This window comes from Colobus angolensis, unplaced genomic scaffold (assembly GCF_000951035.1).
Source record: "Colobus angolensis palliatus isolate OR3802 unplaced genomic scaffold, Cang.pa_1.0 Scaffold25, whole genome shotgun sequence".
Taxonomy (NCBI): Eukaryota; Metazoa; Chordata; class Mammalia; order Primates; family Cercopithecidae; genus Colobus; species Colobus angolensis.
Genome location: NW_012115710.1, coordinates 2,840,226 through 2,849,866, shown reverse-complemented (window position 1 = coordinate 2,849,866; position 9,641 = coordinate 2,840,226). Strand labels below are relative to the sequence as shown.

Below are 9,641 nucleotides of genomic sequence, written 5' to 3'. Positions count from 1 at the left end.
GCCCCGCAGGAAGTTCATGAGCACGGTCTCCGCCATGTCGTCGGCGTTGTGACCTGGTGGGGAGAGACGGGAGCGGGTGAGGTGGGGCGCGGAGGGCGCTGCTGGTCAGGGAGCCCCCCGGGGAACCAAGGGTTCCACGAGGACCCAGAGAGAGACTGGGAGGAGAGACCCAGGGCACAGTGTGGCCGCCAGGACCGAGAGAGACGGCGAGAGGGAGAGCAAGCCATGGAGACCCCCGAACAACGTGCGACAGCCAGGATCCAGAGGCAGGGAGGGGGAGAGAGAGCCATGGAGACCCCTAGGGCACTGTGGGCAACCAGGATCCAGAGAGAGACGGGGAGGCGGAGAGCGAGCCATGGAGACCCCCGCGGGAACCGTGAAGCGGCCAGGTGCAGGCTGGAGGTGGACACAACAAAAAATCAAAGAGAAACATAAGCTCCCCTGGCGCAACATGGGGCTGCCCTCATGTACCACCCGCCTACTGCATAGTGGACCTCATGCTAGTTGCCCTTTCATATAGGGAGTAAAAGTGCATTATGCTGCTAATAACCTTATCAGCCTCCGTTAAAACCGCAATTCAAACTGTACACAAACATCAGAATGGTGTTTAAGGCACTTAACCAAAATTCTCAAGAGAGTTGGTGGGGTAGGCAGCCTGCTTTCTCCCCCACCGCCTAGGGAGTCCATGGCCTAATTCTGGGAACCTGTTAGTATGTTTGGTTGCAGGGCAAAGGGAAATTACGGTTGCAAGTTGAACTGGGGCTGCTAATCAGCTGACTTTACAACAGGGACAGTCTGGTGCATTATCCAGGTGCGCTCAAGGGAATCACAAAGACCCTTAGGGTGGAGGGGGGAGGCAGAAAAGGGAGAGATAGGGCCATGGAGACCTTTGAACATAGTGGGCGGCCAGGACCCAGAGAGAGATGAGGAGGGGGAGCCTGAGCTATGGCGCCCCTCTGGGCACCATAGGACAGCCAGGACCCAGAGACCGGGAGAGGGAGACGGGGCCATGGAGACCCCTGGGCACTGTGGTGTAGCCAGGTGGTGGCTGGAGGTGCACACGGCAGGAATCGAGAGGGGAACATACACAAGCTCCCTGGGGAACTTGGGGATCCCTCATTTGCCACCTGCCTACTGCATATGGGGGTGTGAGGACAGAAGTAAGATTAGAGTGATGGAGACGGTGTAGGACTCAACCTATCATCCTTGGCTTTGAAAATGGAGGAAGAGCCGGGCACAGTGGCTCATGCCTGTAATCCCAGCACTTTGACAGGCCGAGGGGGAATCACCTGAGGCCAGGAGTTCAAGACCAGCCTGGCCAACATGGCGAAACCCCCATCTCTACTAAAAATACAAAAATTAGCAGGGTATGGTGGCAGGCACCTATAACCCCAGCTACTCGGGAGGCTGAGGCATGAGAATCTCTTGAACCTGGGAGGCGGAGGTTGCAGTGAGCCGAGATCGTGCCACTGCACTCCAGCCTGGGCTCCAGAGCAAGACTCTTTCTCAAAAGAAAAAAAGAAAAGAAAAGGAAATGGAGGAAGGGACCAGCCAGGAATGTGGGCAGCCTCTGGAAGCTGGAAAAGGCAAGAAAATGGACCCCCTTGCCCCAGAGCCTCCAGGAGAAACGCAGCACTGTTGACATTTTGATTTTAGCCTGGTGAGACGTCTCAGACTTCTGATTTCCAGAACTGCAAGATAATAAATCTGTGTTGTTTAAAGCTGTGAAATTTTAAGTAATTTGTTAACAGCAGCCAGAGAAAACAAATGATTCTTGACACAGAGCCTCTGACAACACAGACTGTAGTTTTTTATGTTTTTTTCATTTTGTTGTATTGTGTGTGTGTGTGTGTTTGAGACAGGGTGTCGCTTTAGTGCCCAAGCTGGAGTACAGTGGCACGATCTCAGCTCACTGAACCTCCGTCTCTAGGGCTTAAGTGATCCCCCCCGCCTCAGCCTCCAGAGTAGCTGGGACCACAGGTGTGTGCCACCATGCCCAGCTAATTTTTGTATTTCTGTATAGATGTAGTTTCTCCATATGTTGGCCAGGCTGGTCTTGAACTCCCGAGCTCAAGTGATCCACCTGCCTTGGCCTCCCAAAGTGGCTGGGATTACTGGCATGAGCCACCACCCCTTTAATCACTGCAGTGTTTTTGTGTTATCTTTGTTTAGAAACAACAGTGAGAAAAAAAAATAAAAATTAAAAAATAATAAAAAAAAGAAATAACAGTGAGAAATATTTACACACTGGTCACCATGAAATTGAAGCTATACTTGTTCTGTGTCTTGTCAAGTTGTACTTGAGTCTGTATCAGTGCTTCTCAATCTAGGATGATTCTGCCCTCCTTCCCTCCCCCAGAGACATTTGACAATGGCTGGAGACATTTCTGGTTGTCAGGTTGGGGGTGGGGCACTACTATTAAATAGCATCTAGTCGGTAGAGGTCGGGGTGCTGCTAAAATCCTATAACGCAGAAGACAGCTCCCTAATGACAAATTATCTGGCCCCAAATAGCAATAGGGCTGAAGTTGAGAGGCCCTGGTCTATATGGTAAAAATCCCCCAAGAACTTGGCTCTAATTGTGTTTGTAGTAATGGTGGCCTTCCAAAGACCTGCTGAGCCCTGTAACCTTGAGATCAGGCATGTTTGCAAATGACATCTGGTTAAATGTTTATTGATTTAAAGTTGTAAACCACATTAACTAGGGGAGACTGGATTTGCTCCACACCTTGTCATTACAAACCCACTCAAGAGCTCCTGATTTTGTAATAATTATTACAACAATTATTATACTATGCCTTTGAAAATGGAGTGTATAAACAAAGTGTAAAAATCACCTATCAAGTTAGGGATTTTTCTGGAAGCCTTCATTACTTTTAGAAGTACAATTGTTCTATCAAATTAACTTTAAAACCCGAGACAGTCTCTCATTCTCTTTTTCTTGCTCTGTCGCTCAGGCTAGTGCGATCTCAGTGGTGCGATCTCAGCTCACTGCAACCTCCACCTCCCGGGTTCAAGCAATTCTCCCACCTCAGCCTCCCAAGTAGCTGGGATTACGGGCACCTGCCACCACACTTGGCTAAATTTCGTATTGTCAGTAGAGATGGGGTTTCACCATGTTGGCCAGGCTGGTCTCGAACTCTTGACCTTGTGATCCGCCTGCCTCAGCCTCCCAAAGTGCTGGGATTACAGGTGTGAGCCACTGTGCCCGGCTCAAGCGTTTCATTCCTTCCATACACTGCCTGTTCTTGTATGGAAAGGATTATTCTTCCCATTTTCCATCACAGAGATCTAGGGAGTTCTCCAAAGTTACTCAGTAAGGAAAGGGCCACACCAGTGAATGAAGCTCAGTAAGCCTTCCCCAGAGCCAGTGACCCTAGCACAGTGGCAGACAACAGACTCAGAACTACTTTTGCCTTCCTATCCTTTGAGTGTGCTGGTTCTCTCCAGCTATCATCTCTCACCTCCATGACCGCAGCTGGCTTCCCACTGACTGGTCTCCTTGGCTTTGTCCCTGCCCCTCCAACCCAGGTTCCTCACCGTGGTATGGGTGAGCTTTTCAAAGTGAAACTCTCTTCATGTCACTTTTACTGGTTCCACCACAGCCTACAAGGTAAGGCCTGACCTCTTGCACCTCTCCAGCCTCCCCTGCCCTTGCTTTCTGGGCTCCAGCCACACTGGACTTCTTAGGGCAGCCCAGATTGGCTTTTCACAGACCAATAACCTCTCCCCAATTCTTACCCCCTTTACCTCTTCACCGTGAGCCTTCAGATTTCAAAATAGCTCCTTGACCCCACTCCTTCCACGCCATAGAATTCTCTGTGTGTACACATAGTCCGTAACATGCCCATGCATGGTCAATAACATGTATAGTGTTTATAATTTTGTACCCGATAACCATGCAAAGGTAGAAACTTGTGCATAACTGTATTCTTAGCCCTAGCCCGACAACAATGATGATAATAGCATGTATAAAATGTGTAATCTATACTATATCATACAGGTTATGTAACATAACTATAATATAGGTAACATTATACTTCTACTGACTCATCTAATTGTCATAACAAGTTTATGAGCTGGGTACCATTCATAGTCCTGTTTTAGGGATGGGGTGAAACAAGTACAGACTGGTTAAGAACTTTGGTATGGTCACAGTTGGGATCCAGCATAGCGCAGAAACTTAGCATCTGTTTGTTGAAGGAATGGATGAAAGAGAATAAAAAAGTTTGGGAGGCCGAGGCGGGTGGATCATGAGGTCAGAAGATCGATATCATCCTGGCTAACACGGTGAAACCCCGTCTCTACTAAAAATACAAAAAATTAGCCGGGCATGGTGGCGGGCGCCTGTAGCCCCAGCTACCCGGGAGGCTGAGCCAAGAGAATGGCGTGAATCCGGGAGGCGGAGCTTGCAGTGAGCGGAGATCGTGCCACTGCACTCCCACCGGGGAGGCAGAGACAGTCTCAAAAAAAAAAAAAAAAAAAAGTTATCAAAGAGGAGAGGCCAACCAAGAAAAGGAATTAAGAGATGGAGATACTTTTTAGAGCCAGAGCTGGATTCTGAAAGGTGGACCGTAAGATATCAAGCATGTTAGAAACACTTAAAAATAAGTACAGAACCAGAGATCTAATCTCCAGAGACTTTCACCTCCCACCCCTTTGGCAATCTGTGGAGACCAAGACGGTGGCCAAGACCCAAAAGCCTTTGTGATCACTGCCTGTCCCCTCTGTCTCCCCAGCATCTTGAACCTTCAAAGGGCCCCAGCCCCAAACTGGAGCATGTGCACTTCCGCATCTCCTTACAGGGATCCTCCAGTGAAGCCACCAGGGTCTCCTCGCCCACTTCTGGAGCATGCGCCCGAGTCCCCTTCCAGGCTCCGCCTCCTCGCCCGTACATGCGCCCCCCTGCCTCCGAGAGTGCAGCCCTGCACCACGCCAGTACTCACCTGTCACGATGTGCGTGGCTCCCACGCGGCGCGCCCCTTCCTCCAGCGCCCGGCGCCGCAGCACTCCACAGAAGGTGCAGCAGGAGCGGCTGCGGCCGGAGCCAGCTGTGCTGCGGGCCACGGCGTCCATCGTCCAGCCCCCGAAGAGGTCTTCGTAGGCCACGACCGTGAGCGGCAGCTCCCAACGCGCCGCCTGGCGCCGCACGGCCGCCAGCGCCGCGTCCCGGTAGCCACCGATGCCCTCGTCGACGGCCACGAGCTGCAGTGAGATGCCCAGGCGCGGCGTCAGCGCACGCAGCACATGTGCCAGCACCGTGGAGTCCTTGCCGCCCGAGGCGCCCACCGCCACCACCGCGCCCGGCGGCAGCAGGCGGCCGGCGAGCACCGTGTGCAGCACCTCGGCCTCGAAGGCGGCGCAGAAGCAGGCACCGCACAGCGCTTGGCCCGAGCGCGGACGGCGGAGGGCGGCGCGTGAGGCATGGCAGGAGGCGCACGGCGGGGCGGGCATTGCGGGAGGGGTCGGCTTCTCCTAGACAGGGAGAGAGAGGAGGTGGGTTACACGTGGATTCCGGATTGCAGGGTCCTTGCCTTCGGGGAGATTGTCTGGATTGCACCTCTGCCCGGAATAGACCAGGGAGACGTGTGTGGGAGTGGAGTCGCTTCTTCTAGCGCTGGGGACAGAATGGTTATAATCAGGTCCTGGTGTAAGGAAGCCACTGCCTTAGGGAAGGCTTCTTCAATTGCACCCATTATGCACGAAGAGAAGTAGCTTAAGAAGCTGGCTTCGTGGGTAAAGAGCGGGAGCGACGAGCAGGTTATACCCAGGATTAGGTTGTATCCTGTCCAGAGGGATGAGGGTGTATATTAAGGACCATTTGTCACAACCTCCAGGGAGGCCACCCTTGTTACAGCCCTGATCAGAAGGACAAGGTAGATATTGGCCTGGGCCACCAGGGCTGTTAAGAGCGCTTGGGAGGTGAGGGGTTTATAACTCTAAGGGTAGAGAGAGGCCAGGGGACTGAAGCTCTATTCAGGGGGAGGTGGAAAACAGGAAAGGCCAATTGATTTCACTTTGTAGGCTGGGATACGGTCTCCAGGAATGGGTTCTGATGGCATCCTATGAAAGGCAGGGTGATCACCTTCTCCAGGGAACACACAGGCAGCCTGGATCACACCTCTTGGGAGACCAGCTGGGGTTGCACCCATTTTGAGGGTGAGAGATTGTGTGGGCCTCCAAGATTGAACTCAACCCTGCTCTGGTATCAGAATCCCCCAAAAGCTTCTGTGGCCTCAAGACATGGATTGGCCCATCTTTGACCTTCATCTGCTATCTTTCCTACCTCATCCTTCCCCACCCAGCCAAGACTCCAACCCTTCAGTCAAATCTTGGTCCTGCCTGCCTGGTGAACCCATAAAAACTCCCCAGGCTCAGTTCCCCTCCCCAAGCCACCATCACCTCCAGCCTGGACTACTGCAGTCACCTCCTTGCCATTGCCATTCAGAGCAGGTCATGCTGCTTCTAGGATTTACCACAATGTGTGGAATTATTTTATGTGACTATATATTTGCCATCTCTAACTTCTATGAGGACAGAGACCAGTGCCGCTCAGATGTCTAATAGGCATCTCAAAACCCAAATTCCTGATTCCTCTAACCTTACGGGCTTCTTCTGGAGTACAGGGCAGCTCCATCCCTTCCAGCTGCTCAGGCCAGAAGCTTTGGGGTCCAGGACCCTGGACTGCTCTTTCTCTCACTACACTTGTCATGCTCCCAGTGGGTGGCACCCAATTGCAAGGCTAAGTCCACGCATTTTCAAACTCCAGGTACCTAAAGGAAATTGAGCAAATCCTGTTTGAATGTAACTTCAAAACAGCCAAACTCAGGACCTTCTCCAGAGCAGCACCCTAGTCTGGTCTGTCTCTCTCCTGGACGGTTGCCTGGGGCTCCTCACAGGTCTCCTGCTCCCGCCTCGCCTCCTCTACAAACACTCCTTCACAGAACAGCCAGTGGGATCGTACCCTGAATCTTCTCAGCATCCTCCTCTCGATCCCATCTCAGTTTAGTATAATAACTGCTAATGGCCGATGAGGCCCTACATGTCTGACTCCTTGTTTCTCTGACCTCCTCTCCTTCAGCCTTTATGGGGTTTACTCTGACACCCGAGGAACGCTCCTGCTCCAGATGTTTGCACTGGCTCTCCCCTCTGCCCCGAGTACTCTTCCCTGCCACTGGGCCCAAGAAGCAGCCCTCAGGACCCATCTGCAGGGACCATCAGGCACATCTGTCACAGCTGAGCAGCAAGCCTTGGAATCTTTCCTCCCCCCACTTTTGACTCACTCATTCTGTGCTCCTGGATTTCCTGCTCAATTCTCTTTTGGGGAGGCCTCTTCATGTCCCCCAGTCCTGCCTAGCACCCATCTCTTTCCACTCTTTTTAAGATTTAAATTTTTTTTCTTTTTTTTGAGATGGAGTCTTGTTCTGTCGCCCAGGCTGGAGTGCAGTGGCACAATCTCGGCTCACTGCAACCTCTGCCTCCCAGGATCAAGCGTTTCTCTTGCCTCAGCCTCCCGAGTAGCTGGGACTACAGGCGTGCACCACCATGCCTGGCTAATTTTTTTCTTTTTTTAGTAAAGATGGGGTTTCACCATGTTGGCTAGGCTGGTCTTGAAGTTCTGGCCTCTAGTGATCCGCCCAACTTGGCCTCCCAAAGTGCTGGGATTACAGGTGTGAGCCACTGTGCTCAGCCTCTTTCCATTCTTGTGAGCGCCTATGAATCATGATATTCAGATGTCCCTCCTGGCTGGTCCTCCACATGGCTGGGGCACCTTTCAGATGTTCAGACCCTAAGTGCCCAGACAACCTTTCTCAAAAGGCAGAAACCTGTTCTTGCCCATCTGTTCCCTCTCTTCTGAGAGCAGCCACCACTTTTCATCCAGCACATCTGCAGGACAGGACATAATGTCACCCTGGACTAATCTCTCCTCACCCCCTAAATCTACAGTCACCCAGTCCTGGGGGTCCACGTCCTGAGGAAGGGAGACCCTTGCAGGGGACAAGACTGCACAAGTTAGCAGAACCTAATAGGCCATGATGTGGAATTTTAGGTTTATTCAGGAGGAGATGGGAGCCATGGGAGGTTTTCGAAGAGGGAAGGGGTACAATCTGACATGTTTTAAAAGGATTCCTAGACTGGTCAACATAGCGAGACCCTATCTCTGAAAAAAAATAAACAAATTAGCTGCTCCTGGTGGCGCAGGCCTGTAGTCCCAGCTACTCAGGAGGCCAAGGTAGGAGGATCACTTGAGCCCAGGAGGTCAAGCCTGCAGTGAGCCATGATTGCACCACTGCACTCCAGCTTGAGTGATAGAGTCAGACCTTGTCTCAAATTAAAAAAAAAAAAAAGTGGGATTCGTTTGGCTGCACTGTTTGGCTCTGTGTGGTGAGGACTGTTGTAAGGGACAAGGACAGAAGGCTGGAGGTCAGCACACTAGACAGGAGTGGTGGCAGTAGAGGTGGGAAGAAATGAAATTTCAGATCTACTTTGAAGGTGGAGCCCATAGGACATGTATAAGACTGATTGGGGACTGGGGCAATGACGAGAGAAAGTGATGAAAGGTAACTTTGAGGTTCTGGCCTGAGCACTGGAGGGATGGTGGGGCCATTTTGTGAGGGGAGAAGACCAGTAATTCCATTTGGACACGTCAGGTTTGACATGCATGTTAAGCGTCTTCCCTCAAAGACTTGATGGACCCCAGTCACTGAATCGAGCGCCTCCACCAGGGCCCCCAGAACTGCACGTGTGCAGCTCCATACAGGCCCTGATCCTGACTAGCTTCACTAGTGACAGGTCTGCCTCTCTGCTTCTTCAAGGCAGGGACAGGGTTGGTCTGGTGCCCTCGCCCCCGCCGGCTTGCGCAGAGTCGGTGCTCAATAAATATCTGTAGGATCAGGGAATAACAAACGCTCCCAGAAGAGAGGCTGCAGACCCTAGGGATGCCTCTGGATTGCAGCCTTGTCAAAACGACAGATAATGTGTGGCATGGGGGCGGGGATAGGCAGATAGTGACCTAGGGGCGGGGGCAAGCAGATGGTCTTATCCTGTCTTGGGGAAGGGGGTGGCCCGGTAAGAGACAGGCCGGACCGCAGCGTCCAAAGCGGGAATCCTGGCTACAAGGCCTCAGGGACACAGGCGCTGGGAAATCAGAGGCGTCTTACGCTCGGAGAGACCCTCAACCCTCCCACGGCACCGCAACAAAGAGCCGGGGTCCACATGCTGACCCACCGCAGGAGGAAGTACTCACCGGGGCAGAACTCAGTGCTGGGACGCCCACACTGCCCACCACGCGGAAGCCTGGCACGGAAGTGACTCAGAGACTACCACTCCCATAAGGTCTTGGGGCTTTCTTGCCTAGAACTCCCAGAAGTCCATGCGACAGTGCCGCTGGATGCGCCGCGGCTCCGGGGTCCCGTTTGGCCTACAACTCCCAGAAACACTTGCGTTGCTCTTTCCGCTGCTCCCAAAGGACACTGCCCCCCCCTGTTTACTTTCTGCGCCTGCGCGCGGGCGCAGGGAGCGGCGGAGCAGCGTGTACTGTTGTCATGGCAGCGCGCTGTCACCGGCAGGTTGCTGGATGGGCGAAGTAGTTGTATTCTGATTAACTGGTTTTGTGGGATTATTATAGGATTTTAAGGGAT

The 9,641-nt window shown here is 52.6% G+C and overlaps 1 protein-coding gene across 1 annotated transcript in view; it reads right to left on the bottom strand.

The window, feature by feature from the left end:
• CTU1 (cytosolic thiouridylase subunit 1) overlaps positions 1-9,301 on the bottom strand; it is a 10,641-nt gene extending 1,340 nt beyond the window's left edge. The window contains exons 1-3 of the mRNA XM_011946498.1: positions 9,248-9,301; positions 4,947-5,475; positions 3-53 (exon numbers count right to left, since the gene is read on the bottom strand). Of these exons, the coding sequence (XP_011801888.1) occupies positions 3-53; positions 4,947-5,454 (559 nt within the window). The 5' untranslated portion in view covers positions 5,455-5,475; positions 9,248-9,301. The remainder of the gene's footprint in view (positions 1-2; positions 54-4,946; positions 5,476-9,247) is intronic.
• Between the last annotated feature and the right edge of the window lie 340 nt (positions 9,302-9,641).